Source organism: Theropithecus gelada, chromosome 3 (assembly GCF_003255815.1).
Source record: "Theropithecus gelada isolate Dixy chromosome 3, Tgel_1.0, whole genome shotgun sequence".
NCBI classification, from domain to species: domain Eukaryota; kingdom Metazoa; phylum Chordata; class Mammalia; order Primates; family Cercopithecidae; genus Theropithecus; species Theropithecus gelada.
Genome location: NC_037670.1, coordinates 109,978,126 through 110,002,808, shown reverse-complemented (window position 1 = coordinate 110,002,808; position 24,683 = coordinate 109,978,126). Strand labels below are relative to the sequence as shown.

Sequence of the window (24,683 nt, the reverse complement as noted above, 5' to 3'; positions counted from 1 at the left end):
CTGGGAGCGGAGTGCCACCCACCCCCCTCCCCCGCCGGGGGCAAACAAACACACCCCGCCAAAAAAAAAAAAAAAAAAAAAAAAAAAAAAAAACATTGCCACATCAGAATCATAGTTTTATTATTTCTAATGAGGACAGCTAAACAAAAATATTAAGTGTGACCCTAACTCTTGCTGTGAGATTTTTGGTTGTTGCTTTGTTTGTTTGTTTTTTGGGTTTCATCATGTTAGGAGTTCAATATTATAGTTAAATGAATTACATCTTCTGTAGTAATGAGTAGATAATATTTCATTATTGTATATTGGCACAAATTTATTCAATCATCTCATCGAATATTTAATTTTTCATGTCATAGGACTATATATTTCTTCTGCATTTTACAGTGGTTAGAAAAACCTGACTTTAACAATTATTCACATAAATATATTTTCTAAGGAACTGTGGTATTTTCTACTGTTTTTAAATTTTTAGGTAAAAGAGGTGATAAGATTTTACTATTTGCGTCCAATAATGGCTCCAGAAATTTCTGTATGGAAGGAACTAAGGGAACCCATCTGACTGGAAAGAGGGATTGAGTGAGAACCTGAAACTGTGTTTGCATAACACTTTAAATAAAACTGGAGAAACACAAAGTGCCAAATTTAAAAATTGGCTTCTGATATTTGGAAAGCTTCCATAACTTGTATAAGGTTAAATTCCTATCTGGGCTCCATCCTTATAACTGTAAAACCTATGAGCTTATGTTCCCAGTAGGATGTTAAGGGAATGTTGGAAACCTCCTATTATTGCTGGAGGAACCCGTTTCCCACCCTATGACTACAGGAGGGCTCAAAGGAGAGCTTCTCGGAATCTGTTTAGAGCTGTGACCCCTAAGGAAAGGCCCCATGAGGCCAACATCATCCTGATACCAAAGACTGGCAGAGACACAACAAAAAAAGAGAATTTTAGACCAATATCCCTGATGAACATCGATGCAAAAATCCTCAACAAAATACCGGCAAACCGAATCCAGCAGCACATCAAAAAGCTTATCCACCATGATCAAGTGGGCTTCATCACTGGGATGCAAGGCTGGTTCAACATATGCAAATCAATAAATATAATCCAGCATATAAACAGAACCAAAGACCAAAACCACATGATTGCATTCCCTTTGAAAACTGGCACAAGACAGGGATGCCCTCTCTCACCACTCCTATTCAACATAGTGTTGGAAGTTCTGGCCAGGGCAATCAGGCAAGAGAAAGAAATAAAGGTATTCAGTTAGGAAAAGAAGAAGTCAAATTGTCCCTGTTTGCAGATGACATGATTGTATATTTAGAAAACCCCATCATCTCAGCCCAAAATCTCCTTAAGCTGATAAGCAACTTCAACAAAGTCTCAGGATACAAAATCAATGTGCAAAAATCACAAGCATTCTTACACACCAGTAACAGACAGAGAGCCAAATCATGAATGAACTCCCATTCATAATTGCTTCAAAGAGAATAAAATACCTAGGAATCCAACTTACAAGGGATGTCAAGGACCTCTTCAAGGAGAAGTACAAACCACTGCTCAGTGAAATAAAAGAGGACACAAACAAGTGGAAGAACATACCATGCTCATGGATAGGAAGAATCAATATCGTGAAAATGGCCATACTGCCCAAGGTAATTTATAGATTCAATGCCATCCCCATTAAGCTACCGATTACTTTCTTCACGGAATTGGAAAAAACTGTTCTAAAGTTCATATGGAACCAAAAAAGACCCTGTACTGCCAAGACAATCCTAAGTCAAAACAACAAAGCTAGAGGCATCACACTACCTGACTTCAAACTATACTACAAGGTTACAGTAATCAAAACAGCATGGTACTGGTACCAAAACAGAGATATAGAACAATGGAACAGAACAGAGCCCTCAGAAATAATACCACACATCTACAGTCATCTGATCTTTGACAAACCTGACAAACACAAGAAATGGGGAAAGGATTCCCTATTCAATAAATGATGCTGGGAAAATTGGCTAGCCATAAGTAGAAAGCTGAAACTGGATCCTGTCCTTACTCCTTATACGAAAATTAATTCAAGATGGATTAGAGACTTAAATGTTAGACCTAAAACCATAAAAACCCTAAAAGAAAACCTAGGTAATACCATTCAGGACATAGGCATGGGCAAGGACTTCATGTCTAAAACACCAAAAGCAACAGCAACAAAAGCCAAAATTGACAAATGGGATCTAATTAAACTAAAGAGCTTTTGCACAGCAAAAGAAACTACCATCAGAGTGAACAGGCAACCTACAGAATGGGAGAAAATTTTTGCAATCTACTCATCTGACAAAGGGCTAATATCCAGAACCTACAAAGAACTCAAACTAATTTACAAGAAAAAAACAAACAACCCCATCAAAAAGTGGGCAAAGGATATGAACAGACACTTCTCAAAAGAAGATATTCATACAGCCAACAGACACATGAAAAAATGCTCATCATCACTAACCCTCAGAGAAATGCAAATCAAAACCACAATGAGATACCATCTCATACCAGTTAGAATGGCAATCATTAAAAAGTCAGGAAACAACAGGTGCTTCAAAGAGAATAAAATACCTAGGAGAGGATGTGGAGAAATAGGAACACTTTTACACTGTTGGTGGAACTCGAAACTAGTTCAAGCATTGTGGAAAACAGTGTAGCAATTCCTCAAGGATCTAGAACTAGAAATACCATTTGACCTAGCCATCCCATTACTGGGTATATATCCAAAGGATTATAAATCATGCTGCTATAAAGACACATGCACACGTATGTTTATTGCAGCACTATTCACAATAGCAAAGACTTGGAATCAACCCAAATGTCCATCAGTGACAGACTGGTTAAGAAAATGTGGCATATATACACCATGGAATACTATGCAGCCATAAAAAAGGATGAGTTCGTGTCATTTGTAGGGACATGGATGCAGCTGGAAACCATCATTCTCAGCAAACTATCGCAAGAACAGAAAACCAAACACTGCATGTTCTCACTCGTAGGTGGGAATTGAACAATGAGAACACTTGGACACAGGAAGGGGAACATCACACAGCGGGGCCTATTTTGGGGGGGGGGTGATAACAATAGGAGATATACCTAATGTAAATGACGAGTTAATTAGTGCAGCACACCAACATGGCACATGTATACATATATAACAAACCTGCACGTTGTGCACAGGTACCCTGGAACTTAAAGTATAATAAAAATAAATAAATAAATAAAATAGATAAATCAAAAAAGGAAAGGCCCCATGCCTTGAACCAGGATAGAATCTCTCTTCACAAAGCCCACAATGCTGGTGGTGCATAGTAGAATTGTGCTGGGCAACTCTGCTGCCTAAATGTTGCCTAAATGGTAAACTCTAGGATGCATGCTTCTTCTCTCTCTTCTCTCTCATCTCTTTCTTTTCATACTGAATTTGAAAGCATATATTTGCTGAGTTTTTTGCCTGCCAGTCTAAGTCATTGTTTAGCCTTCATTGACTTTGTTACAGAATACATTCTAATTAGATAAACCCCAAACAGATGTTACAGATTACGAGTAATAGCTCTGTATAAGTGTAACTAATTTGAGAAAGAATTAAAAATTGGTTAATAAATGAATCCTCATATTTTAAATTACTTAATAGGATTTAAGGGTTAGAATAAAAACCCTGTGTTTTGGTCATTTACTCACTTCTGTCTGGCACAAGATTCAGACCTCAGCTCTCCATTCCTCTCTCTCTAGCTCTTATTCTTGGCCATGAGACCAATCCTCACAGGTCCTTCCACAATTTAGGAAGGATGCAGAAGCTTCCTTCCTAAATTGGAGCTCCCACTTTGACCACTCTCCTTTGTAAACAGAAATAAAACTGAATTCTGCATGTTGTCCCAGAGGCCAGATGCTTGTGTCAGTCTTCCATTCTTCCAGCTGGAAAACATCTCTGAAACTTTCTTTACTGACCACCCCATCAAATTTATTGACCAGGACCTGTGGAGTCTTTCTTTGTGATGGTTTCATTGACTCCTTTACATGATTATATGCCACTTGCCCACTTAGGAACCTTCAATTCCCCATGTGTACAGGCTCAAATTCCAGCTCCTTACTAGTATGGGAGGCCATAATCGAATGTTTCTTTTACTCAAACTCTCTGTCCTAGACTCTTTGTTATTGTCTCAAAATGTAGCATCTGCAACTTTGTTTCTTTCTTTCTTCTCCGCCCCCAGGACAGGGTGTCACTCTGTTGCCCAGGGTGGAGTGCAGTGGCATGATTGGCTTACTGCAGCCGTGACCTCTGAGGCTAAATGATCTTCCCATCTCTCAGCCTCTCCATAGCTGGGGCTAAAGGCGTGTACCATGATGCCTTGCTAATTTTGTATTTTTTTGTTGAGAGGGGTTTTGCAATGTGGCCCAGGCTGGTCTGGAGCTCCTGGGCTCAAGTAATCTGCCCACCTTGGCCTCCCAAAGTGTTGGGATTACAGGCATGAGCCACTGTGCCTGGCCTGCAATCTCATTTCTAAATTTTTGCTCAGACCAGCACTTCCACTTGGAAAGCTCTCTCTGGTTCTCTTCATCTATCTCATTCCTGCATTTCCTATACAATACTGCCCACGTTTCATTTCCCTCTTGATGCATTTCTCGTTACATTATCATACATTGTTAGAGTTTCTGAACTCTCTAAGAATTTGCCTTTACTAGTCTGCTGGCTTGTTTGACTGTATTCATATGCTTCCTTTTTCTATTTAATATCTTGTTTAAATTTTCAGTTTATAACTTATTTAAAGTAAAAAACCATGTGCCCATTTCTTGAGTTTTAGTAGTTTAAAAATTACTTTAATATGCGAACTTACATCATGAAAATTAAGGGATATCAGTCAGAGTTTGATGTTAGAAAAAATGGCTTTGACAAACTTTTACACAAAATGAATCTGTCTGAAGGGAGTCCACATATTCATTCTGGAAGCTTGCAGATCAAGAATAAAAAATGGATAAGGACAAATGAAGGTTGGCCAGAGAATAAGAAGCATAGATGGCCATGGCTCAAGGCCACCCAATCACTGGAGCTGCCACTAGTGGACACTTAGGATACTGTCTTCTCATGTCTGCCAGACTGTTCAGCACTAAATGCTCAAGGCCTCTGCCACTGGACGCCACACCTATCCCTGCAAAATAATTGATGCTGCTCCTTCTGCCATTGATAGTTTTTCAGATTCCTGAATCTTTGGAAGTACAGTTGGTGGTATCCAACTGGTCAGGTCTGCATTCTGAGCCTACATCTGGCTTTCAGGAAGACAGGAAGAGAGGATCTTCAATCCCTTTGGCTTCTGGAGTGGGAAGGGACACACACACAACCAGGAAATATCTCATAATAGGAAGGATTGTCTGGATGCTGGGTACCTAAAAATAGCCAATGTCTAACACACAGGCCTAGCTGTGCCACTGTTCAGTGCAATGACAGGGACTTACCACCAACTTTAAAATGTTTTATGCATACTTTTCTATAAAAGTATATTTTTATTTACTGAAAGCAGTGACATTTTCCCATAAGTGTCATATAATAAATTAGTGAACTTTAACATTCTATCCTAATCTTCATAACCTTGTCTGCCTTTAAACATGACTGCAAGATGGGAATGGTAATGTCAGCAAGAACCTTCCTTCTCCCCATGGCACATCAGCAACCACATATGAACCAATTCTTTTTGTGAGAACTTCAGAAACTAATTGAGGGGCTCCTGCACTCCAGGCAAGGATGAGACCAGCACATTGAAGCCAGTAAGAAAATTTGACTCTCCTTCTCACCATAATCCCTACCCCCAGCATACTGCCATATGATTGGGAGGAAGTTTCCATCTCCCAGCTTCTCCCTGGGGAGTTAAGGAAAGGATTGGATCATATATTCAATGTTCTAATTCTTCTGAGGGTTGCTCAAGGAACTGGCTTCTGTATCATTGGTCTTAAGGTTCTGACCAGACCCAATGTACTCTAGATGCCTGGGAACCACTGAGAAAGAACAAAGACTGTGATTCAGTGCAGCCCACATGCACTTGCCATAGCCCCTCCACCTGGTTCAGTGCAAAGCAAGTGATAATAATAAAAAAAATTTTTAAAAAAACAAACAAACCCAGATTCCACCTTCTGCCTGAGGAGGGAAAGAGTTGGACCATGTGAGCAATATTCCAAATTTTCCTACCTATAAGAAATAGATAAATTCCTAGAAATCTACAACCTACCAATACTGAATCATGAAGAAATGGAAAACCTAAACAGATCTATAACTTGTATGGAGATTGAATCAAGAATCAGAAACCTCCCAACAAAGAAAAGCCCAGAATCAGATGACTTCACTGGTGAACTCTACCAATATAAAAAGAATTAATGTCAATCCTTCTCAAACTCCCTCAGAAAATTGAATAGAAGGGAAGACTTCCAAATCCGTTTTGCAGGACCAGCATTATCCTGACACCAAAGCCAAAGACACTACTTTTTAACAACAGCAAGGAAAAACAACTATAGGCCAACAATCTTGATGATCACAGATGCAAAATTTCTCACCAAAAAACTAGCAAATTAAATTGAACAGCATATTAAAAGAATGAATCATACACCAGGATCAAGTGAAATTTATCCTTGGGATACAAGGATGGTTCAACATACAAAAATCAATTAACATGATACACAATATTACCAAGATGAAGGATAAAAATCACATGAGAAAAGCATTTGATAACATTTAACACACTTCCATAATAACTCTCAAAGAACTAGCAGTAGAAATAAATTACTTCAACTAATAAAGGCCATACACGGAAAGCCCACAGCCAGCATTATATTCAATGGGAAAAGTTGAAATATTTTCCTTTAGGATCCAGAACAAGGCCAGAATACCCACCATCGCCACTTCTACTCAACATGATACTGGAAGTCCTAGTGAGAACAATCAGTCAAGGAAAACTTTTTAAACGCATCCATATCAGAAAGGAAGAAGTAAAACTGTCTGTGTTTGCTGATAATGTGATCTTATATATGTTGGAGTTCTCATTTTACCATTTTTTTTTTCTTTGAAGTGAAAGGCAAAGAAGTTTTTACTGCAAAGCGAAAGTACACACTCAAGAGTTCAAGTGTAATTGAGAAAGTCGCCATTTACCTATCTTAGTATCACTTTTAGTTTTCTGTTTTTTGTCTCTGGGTTTCATTTTAGATAGTTTCTTCAATTCTGCCACCTGGAGATGTCCCCTTCTTTCATTTATTCCTATATGAATGTTTTGTTAATATTTGTAGTATTTTATCTGTCATTTCTGTGTGTTTGCTGTTGGGGGTGTAGACACAAATTCAGCCTACCTTTGTAAATTTCTCCTAACTGCTTTTCATAGTGACCAACTCTTTCTGGTCTGTGCAGGATTTTCTCAGTTTCAGCACTAGAAGTCTCATGCCCTGGGAAATCTCTCAGTCCTCTGCAAACTGGGATGATTGGTCATTGAATTGCTTCTATCATTCCACATTGTGAGAGAAGCAAAAGGTCATTAATTGTTTGCATTACTTCAGTAGTGGATTGTCTATGAATTCTTATAAATAGCAAAAAGCTATCATATTCTCTCAAGTAAAATATTTTCCAAGTACTGCTTTGGCCCACATTTCCTGAAAAACAAAGCCTGATTCAAAAGCTTATTGGGAAGTAAATCTCAGGAGGACAGCAGCAAGGCAGAGAAGAAAGGGGACCAAAATGCAAAGAGAGCATACTACTAAGCTGTCCATAGCCTCAAAGGAAACACAGTAGGTTTCTGGTTCTCATATAAATTCTCCAGAAGGGCAATTCCTGGAATTCAAGTAATGTATCAACTGGCTGCTGCCTGTCTCTTTGTCTTTCATTGGTTGAAGTCCTCCTAGAAGTCATTAAATCCATTGTACTTCCAGGTAGCATTCCCAGGCAGCCACTGGAGAAGTAACACCTTCTCTTTCCCCAGTCTGGTGATGGAGCAGGTGTTGCCGTCAGTAGTGACAATGGGAACTGATCCAAGGGTGTGCATGGCAGTGGCAGAAGTCACAGCATTAAACTGTAAGACCAGTGGTCAGTGCCAGGGTCCTTCCAGCTGGGAAACAAAGGAAGTGGGGGATTGTGGGGAGAGTGGATAGGCGAAGCTGAGTGGCTGTGTTATGACTCAGAGTCTGGATCTGATATAGATATTAAATAAAAACTACTCCCTCTTTATCCCACTACACATCTATTCGCATCTGCTGTATTGCTTAATTGTAGTGATGAATGTAAACATCTTCAGCTATGTCACAACCTGCTAAAGGCAGGATTTTATATATATTTTTCTATGATATCTAGTAGACTATTGACAGAAGCTTAATAAATATTTTATGAAATCATGGCACACTGCTTGAAATATGACTCTATATAGATCAGTCTATAATTATGAAGCTCATTGTAATATGTGACTTTCTAGCAAATAGAAACATAGTATAAGATGATAGTTCCAATGGTCTTGGAAGCCAGGAATTCTCTCTCACTCTGGCATCCCATTATAATTGACAACTCTCAGTCATAAACAAATTTACTTACCTGGGTGTCTAGAACTCTGTAATTTGGTGATTCTGGTTCAGCTGCCCCTTACTTTATGAATTTATTTGTTCATTCAGTCCACTGGGTTTCTACTATGTGCCAGATACTATATTGGGCTTGGATAATAAAGATTAAATGTGTATACATCCTGTCCTTGCCCTCAAGAGACTGAAAGTATAGTTGGGAATTTATTCTCCACATGGAATGCTCCGTGTCTTTGTGCCCATCAAATGTCCTTCTTCTTGTAAAGATATTAGTCGTTGGATTAGGGCTCACCCTAATCCAGTGTGGCTTCATCTTAACTAGATTATATCTGCAAAGACACTATTTCCAAATAAGGTCATATTTTGAGGTTCTGAGGACATAAGAAATGAATAAATAATACAGAATTTTGTCCCTTGTCTCCAAGAGAGGGGATAGTTTTGCTTGTGTATTTAAATTGTGCTTAATACTATAAACACCTCTACATATTTCAGTAAGAATATTTTTATTACTTCTGCTCGAGAAAAGAGTATATACATTTCTCATAATATGAAGGTTCTGATGTTCTTTAGCACTGACGTAATTGAGCCTACATTAGGGAAAGAACAGGGCAGATAAGGCATTCTTCAGACAATTCCCTCTTCTAGATCCAAAGTTGGTCCTGATGCCAAAAAATCAGTACCAGAAGGCCAGAGGTGGCCCAGGCCAGGAATTAAGAGAGTCATGGGGGATTCCCCATTTAGCATTCACTCAATGATTAAGGCATGACCCATGGCTTGATGATTATTTTTGACCTGTGATTTTCTGTTTTCCTATCACTAATAGAAAAAGTTATTTGGTGTCACGTTATTCTTCCCAATTCTAGTTGGAACACATCCTCCCTTTCACTTCTTCATGGAGTACATCTCTATTAATTATTTATTCATGCCATGGCAAGATTAACTCTTGTCTTTAAAACATTATTGCATTGGTAGTTCACCTCAATATATTGAATTCCCTAAAAAGACGTGAACTGGTCTCTGATTCATGGGAAAAAAATTGCCAAAACTTGCAATATTGTAGGGGACTAAAATTTATAATAGTTCCTCTACATTTAGGGATATATAATATGTTTTCTGAATCAGTGGCTAAGTTTGATATACATTCATGGACCTAAAAAAATTTAAGATGAAATTAAGATGAGCCATGACTCTGTACAAAATTGTAGTAGAAGAAAAATGCTTACAGAATTACACTATATCATTTGGAAAGGGTTAGTGTCTTCTTATTAGTGGGGCCTCATTTCAGAATATTTTCCTTGATTTTAGCCTCATTTCAGGTTCTTGCTTCTACTAATCTGGGTGCATTATTTACCCAATTCAATTCTTCAGTCACGCATTGCAAAAATGAAAAAAAAAAAGGAAAAGAAATAAAGTCTTTTGAGAAAATATTCCCTAGAATATCCACAGAGCTGACTGCATTGGCTTTAGTTGGCACTCAGGAGAATGTGGTAGCCAGAGCCATGTATTTTGCTGTCCAGAATCTCACTCTTGTGCATCTGGATTTTCATCCCAGGCACTCCTAGCCAACCCATGATGCAATGACTGATGTCTTAGTTTCCTAGGGACTCTGACAAATTGGTGGCTGAAAACCACAGAAATTTATTATCCCACAGTTCAGGAGGCTAGAACTTCAAAATCAAGGTGTTGACAAGGCCATGCTCTTGCTGAGGGCTCATGGGTAGGACCCTTTCTTGCCTTCTCCTAGCTTCAGGTGGTTGCTGGCAATCCTTGGTGTTGCTTTGCTTGCAAGCATGTTGCTCAGTCTCTGCCTCTGTCTCCACATGGCATTCTCTGTGCCTCTGTGCCCATCAAATGTCCTTCTTCTTGTAAGTACATTAGTCATTGTATTACGGCTCACCCTAACCCAGTGTGGCTTGATCTTACCTAGATTATATCTGCAATGATGCTATTTCCAAATAAGGTCATATTTTGAGGGTCTGGGTGCACATGAATCTTTAGGAACCATTATTCAACTCAGTACATCTGAGAAGAGTTGATGGACAACTATGTAAAACCTCTCAGTACTGTTAAAATGTCATTCTGCCAAATAGGTGAACATTAATTGTAACTTATTTGAGATGAAATTCCTTCTACTGAAAAAGGCCACTTCCTTTCCTGGAAATTGGATGAATCAGAAACAAAGATAAATGTCGTGGGTTAAAGAAAAATGTTGTAATTAGAGTAGCAAAACATAGCACTGATTAGCTTGTCATTCTTTCCTTTTGTGCTTCAATATGCCTATTTGTATAATGAACTACAAAATAGCTTCCAGATTGTGTTTGTAAATGCTTGATGGAAATTTAAATCAGAGCACTATAAAGCATTGCACGATTTAAAAAAAAAAGTTTTCAAAGAAAATCCAGATATAAATATGGCTAAATGAACAAATTTTTCTACCTAGAAAACTTAGTCATGTATTAGTACTATATTGCCTCACAGGACAAAAGAAAATACCACAGGTATCATGGAGTTATACAGATTTTTTTGTGCCTAGTACAGTCTCTAGCCAAATTCAACTACTGATTTACACATCAAATTCAGAAGATAGGAGATTAAAATAGTTTGCTTTTTTCAGAAGCTATAAAGAATAGATATTCCCACTGTATATTTTGAAAATTCAAAATTTTTAATCAGGCTCAATTCCTAGCAAAATAGTCTTACTATCCCATTTTCTCACCTCCATAACTCTGCCCTTCCCCACACTGTCTCTGCCACCTTCCCCAACCATGCTCCCGACTCCAGAAAGTTAGAAATATGGCTACTGTTGCTGGTCCTCTTTCAACTTTATAATCTACCTTGAGTGTGGGAAGACTTTCTATAAAGTTTCATGCTGAGTTACAAAAACTGTGTGTGATTAAGAATGCAGGCTTTGGAGATAGACTGCCCGAATTCCAAACATTATGTGACTTTGAGTTGTTTAATGGCTCTGGGCCAGAATTTTATGTGCAAAATGAGGCTATTACTAATATTCACCTTAAGGATATTATGCAGGTTAAATGAACTAGGTTACATAAAGTGTTCAGAACTGTCTCTCACCTAATAAATTGTTATTATTATTATTAACCTGTGTGATGCTGGTTTATAACAGAATAATTCAAACTAAATAATGTATTCAAACTAAACTGTATTCAAGCTAAATAATGGAGAGTTTATATTCAAACTAAAGTATATTATAATGTATTCAAACTATATTGTAATGTATTCAAACTGTATTATAATGTATTCAAACTAAACTGTATTCATACCAAAAAATGGAGAGTTTTAAGTACAAAACATCACCTCATATACTTAATATAAATGTGTTTTTAACAGAGCAATGATCCAGCTCTTATGAATGTTAGGTTGAGCTCAATGGAATAGGACTCAATGAATATGGACATGCCAACTAAATAAAAGACACAGTTATTCAAACAACACCCTCCAAACTGATAAGCAACTAAGGGATCAAGGCAGAAACACACAGCCAAGGACCTAGAGCATCTTAGAGTTGGTGGTTGTAAAGTTAGCAATGGACCACAGTGGTCCTCCTGTGATATTGAGATTTAAATGTTTTATCTTTTTTCCTGCTCCCCTCACCCTATTATTCTGTCCTTACCATTTCTGTTGTTATCTTCTCAGCTAAAGTTAATGGTTAGAAATAATGAGAGTTGATGGTAGCCAGACAAGAAAAACAAATCTGTTCGATTTTGTTATTCTACCTATGTGCATCCTCTTGATTCAGTTTGTCCTCAATTATCTCTCAATTATACCTGTGAACATGTGAAGGCCAGAAACTTGAATTTATAAAATAATGTTTGAATTAAATAGTGTCTCATTTTCAATTCAAAATTCTATAATCCATTGAATAGACTGGAAAGTTTTAGCTCTGAAAATCCATGGTAGACCTAAAGAGCTGAGTTTCTAAGTTGTTAATATTTGTTACTTGCCTTTCACAAATGAGAATGGATTGCCTGTTCTGAAAGTTGAAAACTGAAACTCTTTTCTCTGATTCCCTTTTATCAGCATAAGAAACGTGAAGAAAGGTGATGACTGCATCATCAATGGCAGCAAAATGTGAACTACTCACGGATGCTACGCTAACTGGGTATGCCTAATTGCCAACACCAGGGATATGCCCCGCCTGTTGCTTGAATACATTCTTAATTTATGTGCCACTGAAATTCCCTGGTAAGATGTCACCACTTACATTGTGGGCTAAGTGGATTACACATCTTGCTGTAGGGCTTTGAGTAAAATGCAGACTTCTTGGCTAAGGTCCACAATGGACAACATATATGATGGTGGTCCCATAAGATTAATTGGAGCTGAAAAATTCCTTTCCCCTAGTAATGTTGTAGCCATTGTAACATTGCAAAAATTCCTATAATCTAGTAATGTTGTACTCATTGTTACATTGCAAAAATTCCTATAATCTAGTGATGTAGCCATTGTAACATCACAGTGCAATGCATTACCTTTTCTATGATTAGATGTGTTCAGATACACAAATACTTCCCACTGTGTTACAATTGTCTACACTATTCGGTATAGTACATGCTGTACAGGTTTGTAGCCTGGAAGCAATGGGGTACACCTCATAGCCTAGGTGTACAGTAGAACATACCATGTAGGTTTGTGTATGCACACTCTAGGATGTTCTCATAAGGACGAAACCAATCACCTAACAATGCATTTCTCAGAATGTGTTTCTGAAACAGAAATAGAAAAAAAAATAGTTTTGTATCCTGAGACTTTGCTGAAGTTGCTTATCAGCTTAAGGAGATTTTGGGCTGAGACGATGGGGTTTTCTAAATATACAATCATGTCACCTGCAAACAGGGACAATTTGACTTCCTCTTTTCCTAATTGAATACACTTTATTTCTTTCTCTTGCCTGATTGCCCTGGCCAGAACTTCCAACACTATGTTGAATAGGAGTGGTGAGAGAGGGCAACCCTGTCTTATGCCAGTTTTCAAAGGGAATGCTTCCAGTTTTTGGCCATTCAGTATGATATTGGCTGTGGGTTTGTCATAAATAGCTCTTATTATTTTGAGATACGTTCCATCAATACCAAATTTATTGAGAGTTTTTATCATGAAGGGCTGCTGAATTTTGTCAAAGGCCTTTTCTGCATCTATTGAGAGAATCATGTGGTTTTTGTCTTTGGTTCTGTTTATATGCTGGATTACATTTATTGATTTGCATATGTTGAACCAGCCTTGCATCCCAGGGATGAAGCCCACTTGATCATGGTGAATAAGCTTTTTGATGTGCTGCTGGATTCGGTTTGCCAGTATTTTATTGAGGATTTTTGCATCGATGTTCATCAGGGATAATGGTCTAAAAATCTTTTTTTGTTTTGTCTCTGCCAGGCTTTGGTATTAGGATGATGTTGGCCTCATAAAATGAGTTAGGGGGGATTCCCTCTTTTTATATTGATTGGAATAATTTCAGAAGAAATGGTACCAGATCTTCCTTATACCTCTGGTAGAATTCGGCAGTGAATTCTTCTGGTTCTGGAGTTTTTTTGGTTGGTAGGCTATTAATTATTGCCTCAAAATCAATGTGCAAAAGTCACTATCATTCTTAAACACCAATAACAGACAAACAGAGAGCCAAATCATGAGTGAATTCCCATTCACAATAGCTTCAAAGAGAATAAAATACCTAGGAATCCAACTTACAAGGAATGTGAAGGACCTCTTCAAGGAGAACTACAAACCACTGCTCAATGAAATAAAAGAGGACACAAACAAATGGAAGAACATTCCATGCTCATGGATAGGAAGAATCGTGAAAATGGCCATATTGCCCAAGGTAATTTATAAATTCAATGCCATCCCCATTAAGCTACCAATTACTTTCTTCACAGAATTGGAAAAAGCTGCTTTAATGTCCATATGGAACCAAAAAAGAGCCTGCATTGCCAAGACAGTCCTAAACCAAAAGAACAAGGCTGGAGGCATCATGCTACCTGACTTCAAACTATACTACAAGGCTACAGTAACCAAAACAGCATGGAACTGATACCAAAACAGAGATATAGACCAATGAAACAGAGCAGAGCCCTCAGAAATAATACCACACATTTACAGTCATCTGATCTTTGACAAACCTGACAAAAACAAGTAATGGGGAAAGGATTCCCTATTTAATAAATGGTGCTGGGAAAACTGGCTAGCCATAAGTAGAAAGCTGAAACTGGATCCCTTCCTTACACTTTATACAAAAATTAATTCAAGATAGATTAGAGACTTAAATGTTAGACCTAAAACCATAAAAACCCTAGAAGAAAACCTAGGCAATACCATTCAGGACATAGGCATGGGCAAGGACTTCATGTCTAAAACACCAAAAGCAATGGCAACAAAAGTCAAAATTGAGAAATGGGATCTAATTAAACTAAAGAGCTTCTGCACAGCAAAAGAAACTACCATCAGAGTGAACAGGCAACCTACAGAATGGGAGAAAATTTTTGCAATCTACTCACCTGACAAAGGGCTACTATCCAGAACCTAGAAAGAACTCAATCAAATTTACAAGAAAAAAACAAACAACCCCATCAAAAAGTGCACAAAGGATATGAACAGACACTTCTCAAAAGAAGACATTTATGCAGCCAACAGACACATGAAAAAATGCTCATTATCACTCGCCATCAGAGAAATGCAAATCAAAACCACAATGAGATACCATCTCACACCAGTTAGAATGACAATCATTAAAAAGTCAAGAAACAACAGGTGCTGGAGAGGATGTGGAGAAATAGGAACACTTTTACACTGTTGGTGGGACTGTAAACTAGTTCAACCATTGTGGAAGACAGTGTGGAGATTCCTCAAGGATATAGAACTAGAAATACCATTTGACCCAGCCATCCCATTACTGGGTATATATCCAAAGGATTATAAATCATGCTGCTATAAAGACTCATGCACACGTATGTTTATTGCAGCCCTATTCACAATAGCAAAGACTTGGAACCAACCCAAATGTCCATCAGTGACAGACTGGATTAAGAAAATGTGGCACATATACACCATGGAATACTATGCAGCCATAAGAAAGGATGAGTTCATGTCCTTTTTAGGGATATGGATGCAGCTGGAAACCATCATTCTCAGCAAACTATCACAAGAACAGAAAACCAAACACCACATGTTCTCACTCATAGGTGGGAATTGAACAATGAGAACACTTAGACACTGGAAGGGTAACATCTCACACCGGGGCCTGTTGTGGGGTGGGGGGAGGGGGGAGAGATAGCCTTAGGAGATAAACCTAATGTAAATGATGAGTTAATTAGTGCAACACACCAACATGGCACATGTATACGTATATAACAAACCTGCACGTTGTGCACATGTACCCTAGAACTTAAAGTATAACAAAAAATAAAAATTTTTAAAAAATAGTTTGTTTTTGTTTTTGTTTTTGTTTTAATCTAGGCTTTCGGGAATGAAATGCCTGACTCACTGGATCAGCTTGGGTCAGAGATACTGATAAACCTCTTATGCCTTGAAATTGTAATGGAACGCAAGTTCAGCCATTTGCCACTTGAGAAGCCGAATACACAAGAGGTGAGGTATAGTGGAAGGAAAGCAGCTGTATTAATCAAATGCCGGCAGTTGAGGAAATGACTGGGTTTATGCCTCTACAAAACCATTTCAAATTTTTGGGCTGACTGTGGGGGTTTAAAAAAAGAAACTTGCAGGAGTTGTGCAAGGTGCAGGTCTGCACGTCTTGTTCCAATGACTATCTTGAATTATTGTCTACCTGAACAGAATCCAAGCTGGTATCATCTTCACTGTGGCTGGGTCATAGATTATCCCCTCTGAGTTAATTTCTAGATGGGGGAGAGTTCTACAGCTGGGTTTCCATATCTAGTTTGCTTCTAGAGTAGCCCCGGAAGTTTCTAAACAAGCATATCATTAAATAAGTGTGATGGTGCTAGGGAGCATCTGGTGGGAAAGGGAGAGAAACAGAGTTTTAAAGTCATTTCAAGGCTATGTTCTGAGTTTAGAGAAAAAAAGGTTTTTAAGTGCATTTTAAAACTAAGATACTTGATTACAAAATGTGAATTTTGATGGAAGAGGAAGAATATTAAACAGCTTTCCTCAATTGTTCTTCCACTTGTGCCTGAGTAAGTGGCATCCATACTTGACCCTATAGACATGGCATTCAATTTTAACCCATCTTCCCTCAGCTTTACAGTAGGGAAAATCGTAAGAAGAATTTTAATTTAGCAATAATTTTTGGCCTCCAATTAATCAAATGGCTAAAATATTGTACATCTAATACTCAAAGAAGCTCAGCTAGTAAGTAAACTTGGTATGTTATTAATCAAGCCATACATTTTTATTCAGGGCTTTTTATGGTCTCAGCACTGGGATTTTAATGAGAGGTGATTAAAAAGATATGTTCTCTAGTAGAAAAGATGAAAACCAAAGCATCAATTTATTCAACAAACCCTTGTTGGGATCTACTACTGTGCCAAGTGCTTAATGGAAAACATGGGTGTTTAACGTAAGGTCCTTTATGTTGCTACACACCAAATATGTCTTTCCTAAATGAATTAAACACAAATATTTTATTTTTTATAATAAAAATGTTCTTTTCTACATAATTGTTATGTTCTTTATTAGGAATTCATATCTCTAAAAGAATTGAAAAATTGTTTATGTGCATATGCCATCAAACACCATATCTTCAAAAGAGATATCTTTTGAAGACGTTAACAGTTTAAAATTCCTCACTGGTGAAGAAAAACATGAGTTTTACATAGCAGATGTTACATTTTAGGATCGATGTATGTGTATAACCTCTCTAGGGAAGTCCTAGAACAAAAATTTAACAGTCATGAGTAAATATGCATGCATATGCATATATATATATGCATGCAAATATTATTAATATTTGCATGGCAAATGGATTATTAAATAATGTAAAAGCTTACTAAATTACCAGCTGGTTGGACTATTTATTAATTAATGAGATAAACTTGAGGAGAAAGCAATAATTATAAATATTCTTTTAAAATGTAAATTGATGACCTAACAAGGTTTTCCATTATATATTAATATCTGTGGTATACAAACATTTTTATGCTATGTATTTCATTTTTTCCTGCTCATTTCTAAATTAATTACAGGCATTAGAGAAGCCATAAATACTAAAAGTCAGATTCAGCTGTCTGCTTTCAAGTGTATCACACCACAATCATAGATCTTTGAGAAAGCATAGTAGGAACAATTCTTTACATAATTGTATAATTATAACCCATGTTGAAATTAGCAAAGTTAGTCAAAAGAAACATTAAACAGGTTTTCTTTTCTAAGTGTCACAAAGACTTTGTAGAATACTTATATTTATAATGGATAATATGGTTACATTTTGCATTATACTTTAGCTACTAAAGTTATAAATGATCAAGCTTGAATGAATTTTGGAGTCTCACATCTAGTATATGCTTGTTTTTCTGGTCAGAAACATTTTATGTTTATTTCTTTCTCTTCATTTTGAAGATTAAGGAAAGATTACTTTAAGAGTCGAACTTGGCACTTTGCATATCTCTCTGGTTTATGTAAGAGTCTTTCCAAGTCTTGTGAAAAATTCTTCTAAAAGGACAAGGTGAATTACTTGGCTAAGATATAGATGCCAATATATGTACAAAGAGAACAAAGCTATATGAAATGCACAGAAGGATCCTGCTCTCCTGCTTGAACATTTAGCCGAAGGGAAAAGCACGGAGAGAGCCAGAGTAACAATAACCACATGCCTTTTTCATATATGATTCTTAGACAGGATTTCAAACACCAGAAGATGGAAGGTCAATAAATGTAGGAAGATTTTATCCATACAAGTTGAGAAAAAGTTAACATATGCAAAATGTGTAAATGATCTTCTAAGTGTCTACTGCCTTTGAAAGGTATCATTCTCAAGTTAATTCACCAGTTAATTTCATGTCATCTGAAGTTTCTCTATTAAAATTTAAGTAAGAGGTTCTCATTTGGGAAACAAATAACTTCTAAATATTTCTGAAGAACACTTATCAACATAACCACAGTGTACTGGATTTAGCTTTTACCAACTCATGAGAGCCAATTGTGCATGTATTTTCACAACTCTTGTGTTTCAGTGCTGTCACAATAGTGCTTGGAATCAAGTGTGGTGGGAGATTTTACACCACAGAAATAAAAAATTACTATTTTTTAATACTTTATTTAATTATTCCTATCAGCCTATGTGTGTATTTTTATATTTTTATACACTTTTTATTCCTGTTTCACAAATAGAGTAACTGAGACGGAGAGGTCATCAGCCCAAAGTCATACTGTGAATGGTGGAGCTAGGATTTATGCTCAGGCAGTGTAACTGTACAGCCTTCGGACTTAGCCACGATGCTACTCTGCTTCTCAGTAAATATTTAGTCAAAGTTTATTCATCAGTATAGAATGATGACATTATTTACTGACTGCATAAACCCAAATTATCAAGCACTTTTTCAACATTGTCTCAAAGAAGTAAATTCAATATATCTAACTTGAAATTTAGGAGCATTAAAAAATCAGGAAAGCTATTTTATAGAACCAGAGCTTTTCATGGGGACAGGTGCTAGTGTTCTCTGCTCCAGAATTCTGATGCTTAAAATGTTGCATATTTGTTTTAGATGGGAAAGGAGGGTGTTGGCAGAAGGATGCCTGGTGGGCAGGGACATGCCAGTTTGCCAGGAATCTCAGCAGACACAGTGATGTGAACGAGCAAGACAAAATGCCAGGTAGAGACCTACTTTACATAGTACTTAGAAATAAAAATCATAAGAAATGTTGAACCATGCGGTGATGAGAATCACTTTTATACCACCCCAAATCCCTTTTCCTGAAATCTCTGTTTGATGATACTATCCACATTTAAAGTTTTTAAATATTTTACAAAGTACTTCCATAAGATAGCCAAACAATCCTGAAATCCATCCTTCTCTTGCCATCATTGGTTTTCCTAAAGCTTTGATATCCTCTGCTTCCATTGTTGATTATCCTGTTTTCATCTTTAAGTCATTTTCTTTGGCCTTCTGCTCTTCCCGTTTTTCACAACTTTAATTATTGACAGTGATTTCTGAGTCTCCCCTGAGCTCTGGTGTCACATACTTGGCACAAAGTACAGTTAAAAACTTCTTGAATGAATGAGTCACTCTCCAATTGTCTGATGAAAATACCTACTTGGAGGAATTTCATCACCTCAAAGCCTGAAAACAACCTATTGTCTTGTCCTTAAAATAACTACCTTTTCTGAGAATTTCTGTTAGTGAGAACCAACATTTATTGTGATTATCACATGCCAGACACTTTACAATACATTATCTACTTCTCACAATTATCCTATGAAATAGATGGTGTAATGAAGAAATCAAGGACAAAAGCACTGAGCAAGTGAAGGAACAGAGATGTGAACCCAGGTCATGTAACTCAAACCAGTGCCTCTCCCATCACACCTCAGGCTTGTCTGTTTAAGTCACTTAACCACACTCAATTCCGTTGGTTTTAACCTGTCAGGTAGAGGCCCAAATAATGACAAATGCAGCCAGTAAAAACAGGACCCAAACTGACAGGTTACTGGGGATGAACAAAAAGAAATGAAAACTCAATGAAATCAAAGAAAATACATTCATAACCAAAAATATAAAGAATTAAAGAGATTTTTGAAATACAGTCAAGATTTGCTTATTTGTTTGAAGCAAATTCCAACAATACACATATTAGCTTTGCTTGATTTGGGTTGGAATCTGAGTTTTCAGGACCATTTCTCAGATCCTATTAAGAATGTAAAAGAGGCTTAAACAAGGAAGCAACACAGTCAACTAATATATTTTATTTAAAAATTTATTTTCAGAGCCTATAAATGGACAAATTCCAAAATAGTAATACAGAATATTTAACAATATTTTAATATTTTTTTTTACTCAACAGTCTGCCTTTATGTTTTTCTTTCCATTAACAAATACACTGGATTAAAGCAACAATATTCTTATCTTCCAGTTCAACGTCTGAGTTTCTTGCATACTATTTCCATTTAGAGTTCAGTAATTACTTAACTTCACATTATTCTGTCACAAATGATAATCAAATATCCTACCTACATAGTAAAAATCATAAAACTATTATAAGCCAAGAGAATTTATAAAGTTAATATGAAACAATAACTATATTGATACACATGTGCAATAGGCCCTACCAGAAATATGCCAAAATAACAAGCTTTATTTAAAGAATGAGGTCTTCGGGCAGAAAGAAATGAGGGGTCATTATCATCAAAAATTATTAGGAAGATTGTAAGTAAAAAGAAATCAGCCTACAATTTTAACTAAATAAAGGAGGAGAAGGGAGTATATCATTAGAGTTGATGCAGTTAGGAAAATTCAATTACCATTCTACCACAAACTGGTTGACTACTTCATGAGCTCAGAGTTAGGCTCTCCAGGTATTCTGTTACTCTCCCACTAAGTTTCCTTACATGGAACATAAACCTGCATTTATGCTTACAACAAAATATTATAATGCTATTTAATCTGACAGTTGGCAAATAATAGAAAAACAAACTGGAAATCAGTGGAGCCATACCATCTCACTACCCCTGAAAATAGGGGCTAAAATAAGTCATTAAGAAACAGTATTCAAAGAGCCCTGTATTAACTAATGTGATTTATAAAATAAGCAAAATTCAGCAATTTTCAATGGAAAATGCCACAGTATTTGAACACAAGGAATGTTTTGATGCTGATTTTTATCAAAGTGGTACTCCAAGCCATTAAGTTGGAACAAATTCCAAATGCACAATTACATGCATCACCTCAGTTTAATAATCCAATAAATGATAAAAAAGACAAATAAAGAAAACAGCATCATATAGCACAGCAGCTTTGTTTGGCTCCCTCTGGATAAAATCTTCAGTTTGCCCATAGTTTTACCTAGAAATCCAGTTGTGGAATCAAATTGTGAATCCTATCAGAGATAAAGGCAAATAAAATATAATAGTTAGATTTTAAGTCTACATATGCACATTCAAGTAACTGAATAACTGTTATCATAGTACATTTGTAATGACAGTTTTGTGTTTAATTAATTCAGGAGCCTGTTGATAACCTTGGATAATCAGCCTGATTTCTCCATGCAAAATACAGTAATACTCTCAGTGAATAAAAAGCTCTTTCACTGTCCAATAAACACTTCCTTCAGCCCCACAGAGTAATTCAACAACTCAAAACTATTTAGGTGTTATTCCAATTATGTGGATAAAAAAGAATTAACAATAAATGTAAGTACTTTGTGCATTATCATACAGATTTTTCTTCCCATTTTTTGTTGTGTCATTGCTCCCCAAGGTCAAATGGTTGATTGCTACCCAAGTAGAGGAATTCATCCAAAATGTAATATGGTTAGCAGTTAAATGTACCTTTATTTATTTATTTATTTATTTAGAGATGCAGTCTCGCTCTGTTGCCCAACCTGGAGTGCAGTGGTGCAATCTCAGCTCACTGCAACCTCTGCCTCCCAGGTTCAAGTGGTTCTCCTGCCTCAGCCTCCCAAGTAGCTGGGACTACAGGCGTAGGCCACCACGCCCAGTTAATTTTTTTGTATTTTTAGTAGAGATGTGGTTTCACCATGTTGGTCAGGCTGGTCTTAAACTACTGACCTTGGGTAATCCGCCCACCTCATCCTCCCAAAATGTTGGGATTACAGGCATGAGCTACCGCGCCCGGCCTTGGACCTTTACTTATAATATCCTTTTGTTTAGACAGCTGACTTTGAAGTAGTCTATTAAAAGTTAAGAGAACATCACATAGAGGTAGTAAAATGTGATAAGGACTATAAATATGGATGGGGAAAAACTACCATATTAAAACATAGCTGGAAAATCCTAAAGATGAGACAGGCCTAGGTATGGACTAGAAATATTACACATACTTTCACAGAAATTTTAATATCCTGAGATGTAAAGGCCCTGGCATAATAATATCCTTTGTACAGCTCAGTGTCTATGTGGCTCATACACTTTAGATCTATGGTTCTTCACCACAGTTATGCATCAGAATCACCGGAGATGCTTCTTTCAAAATATTTATGTCTAGATCCCTCCCCACAAAATTCTAAATCAGTGTATTTAAAGACAGAATACATCGTCTCTTCAATACATTTTTAAAGAGGTCCCTAGCTGATTACAGCACACAAGCTTAGCAAGAACATTGCTTTTGATGCCAAATTCATTTTTGAATAGCACAATTTTAAAAGCACATGGAACCAGAGAAGGTTCAGAGAAGCGTGACATTCAAGATAAACATTAACAAATGGAAGAGGACTCTAACAAGAAAAGGTATATGTTGTTAGAGAGAAAAGGTTCCGGGCTGTTCAAATTTATGAGCACTTTTTTCAGACGTGATCCTTAGGAAATCAAGCAAAAGAGTAAGTTTCCATTAAGTGAACGACATTTGGTTGGTTGGATATAAAGTGCTTTTTGATTGCTTGGTTAATAAATTACTAGCAGTCTCTACTATTGAGATTTCTAAGACTATTCAAAATAGTCATTTGTCTTGAGTTTTTAACAATCTTTCTAAAAACAGGATTAAAGATATATTGGCTTCCACTTGTTCCTCCCACTTACATGTGTGAGACAAGATGAAAAATGCAAAAGCATGGCAAAAAATAAACCTTATAGTTATTCCAAACACATTATATACAAATGGATGGGAATCAAGGACTTAGGATCTCTGTATCTATTTCAAAATGAATAAAAGTTGAAATTTTATTATTCGCAAATATTAGATCAAATTTCTTAAAAACATAACCACTTACCATTTCAGATAATAATTTATTCTGGGTTTTAACTTCATGGCCTATTTCAATGGAAAGCTGTAAAGAAGAAGGTATACACATGATTACTCACATAAACGTATTCAAGATTATAAACTAAAAATAATGTCATTCTAAGCATACACATTTTCTGAAATGAAATGGTCTTCTAGACACAAACTCTCTTCTTCTGATACTCTTTCCATCAAGCTCAATAAAAAATAAATTTGGAATTTGGAATTTCTACTCCTCCCAAATTATGGACATTTCCTCTTTCTTCTTTATTTTAATTTCATCTTAATATTCAATTCCATCTTTTAATTTGGTATGTACTACTTCTCTCTGATTCTCTTACACTTGCATGCTTTTATATCTTTATTATATTCCTACAAAAGCTACAAATTCCTACAAATATCTGTATATTTCCTTCTTACATTTTATTATTTATTATATTTTATAAATTACATATTTTTTATTTTTTTTAACTTTTATTTTAGGTTTGGGGTACAGGTGAATGTTTGTTATACAGGTAAACTCATGTCACATGGATTTGTTGTACAGATTATTTCATCATCCAAGAATTAAGCCCAGTACCCAACCTTCTTACATTTCAAAAGACTGACAAATACCCATACAACCAATTCAAATCTAGACAAAATTATTTAATATTTTCCTAATGAAATGTTACATTACTTTAAATATGTCTAAATTGATTATTTCCTTAGATTTTAAAGGTTTTTGCTTTAAAATATGATAATAAATTGAAAATATATATATATATTAGTGTTACTTTCTGAAGCTCCACAGAAAAGAGCCATAGCTTACAAAACACAATACTATAGGTAATTACGACAGCTATTCAAACTAAAATCTATCTAATACTTTATAGGACAGATTCATCAAAGGCTTTACTTCCAAGATATTTAAATAAACAGAATCATCTACTGAAAATCTTGGTAAACCACTGCAAATATTGTTCTTCATGTGTGTGAAAGCACATGGGATAATACTGACACAAAACCATACTAGAATTCTGTAGATCAGAACATGAGCTTTCCTGCCAGATTTAACAACTCAGAGATAATAAAGTAACTATAAAGTTAGATTGTCCACATTACTCAACTTCTATCACTGTCATTTATGCCAAAGAAAAATATTTCCAGGACATCACAACTTTTTTCTAACAAGTAATCTAAATTATCTACATTAGGGTTTTTTTTTTTAAGGCATTTAATTCTTTTTTTTTTTTTTCTTTGAG

General features: G+C 36.3%; 1 protein-coding gene across 6 annotated transcripts in view; it reads right to left on the bottom strand.

Annotated features, from left to right (window-relative positions):
* BET1 (Bet1 golgi vesicular membrane trafficking protein) overlaps positions 1–24,683 on the bottom strand; it is a 45,606-nt gene that overhangs the window by 14,276 nt on the left and 6,647 nt on the right. For 2 of the 6 annotated variants that reach the window (XM_025380245.1, XM_025380244.1), the window contains exons 3-4: positions 23,429–23,485; positions 20,429–21,580 (exon numbers count right to left, since the gene is read on the bottom strand). In XM_025380245.1, coding sequence (XP_025236030.1) covers positions 21,425–21,580; positions 23,429–23,485 — 213 coding nt within the window. In that variant the 3' untranslated portion in view covers positions 20,429–21,424. Of the gene's footprint in view, positions 1–20,428; positions 21,581–23,428; positions 23,486–24,683 lie in introns of those variants that run through there. The other 4 variants (XR_003118654.1, XR_003118655.1, XM_025380246.1 and 1 more) reach the window with 3 other exon arrangements.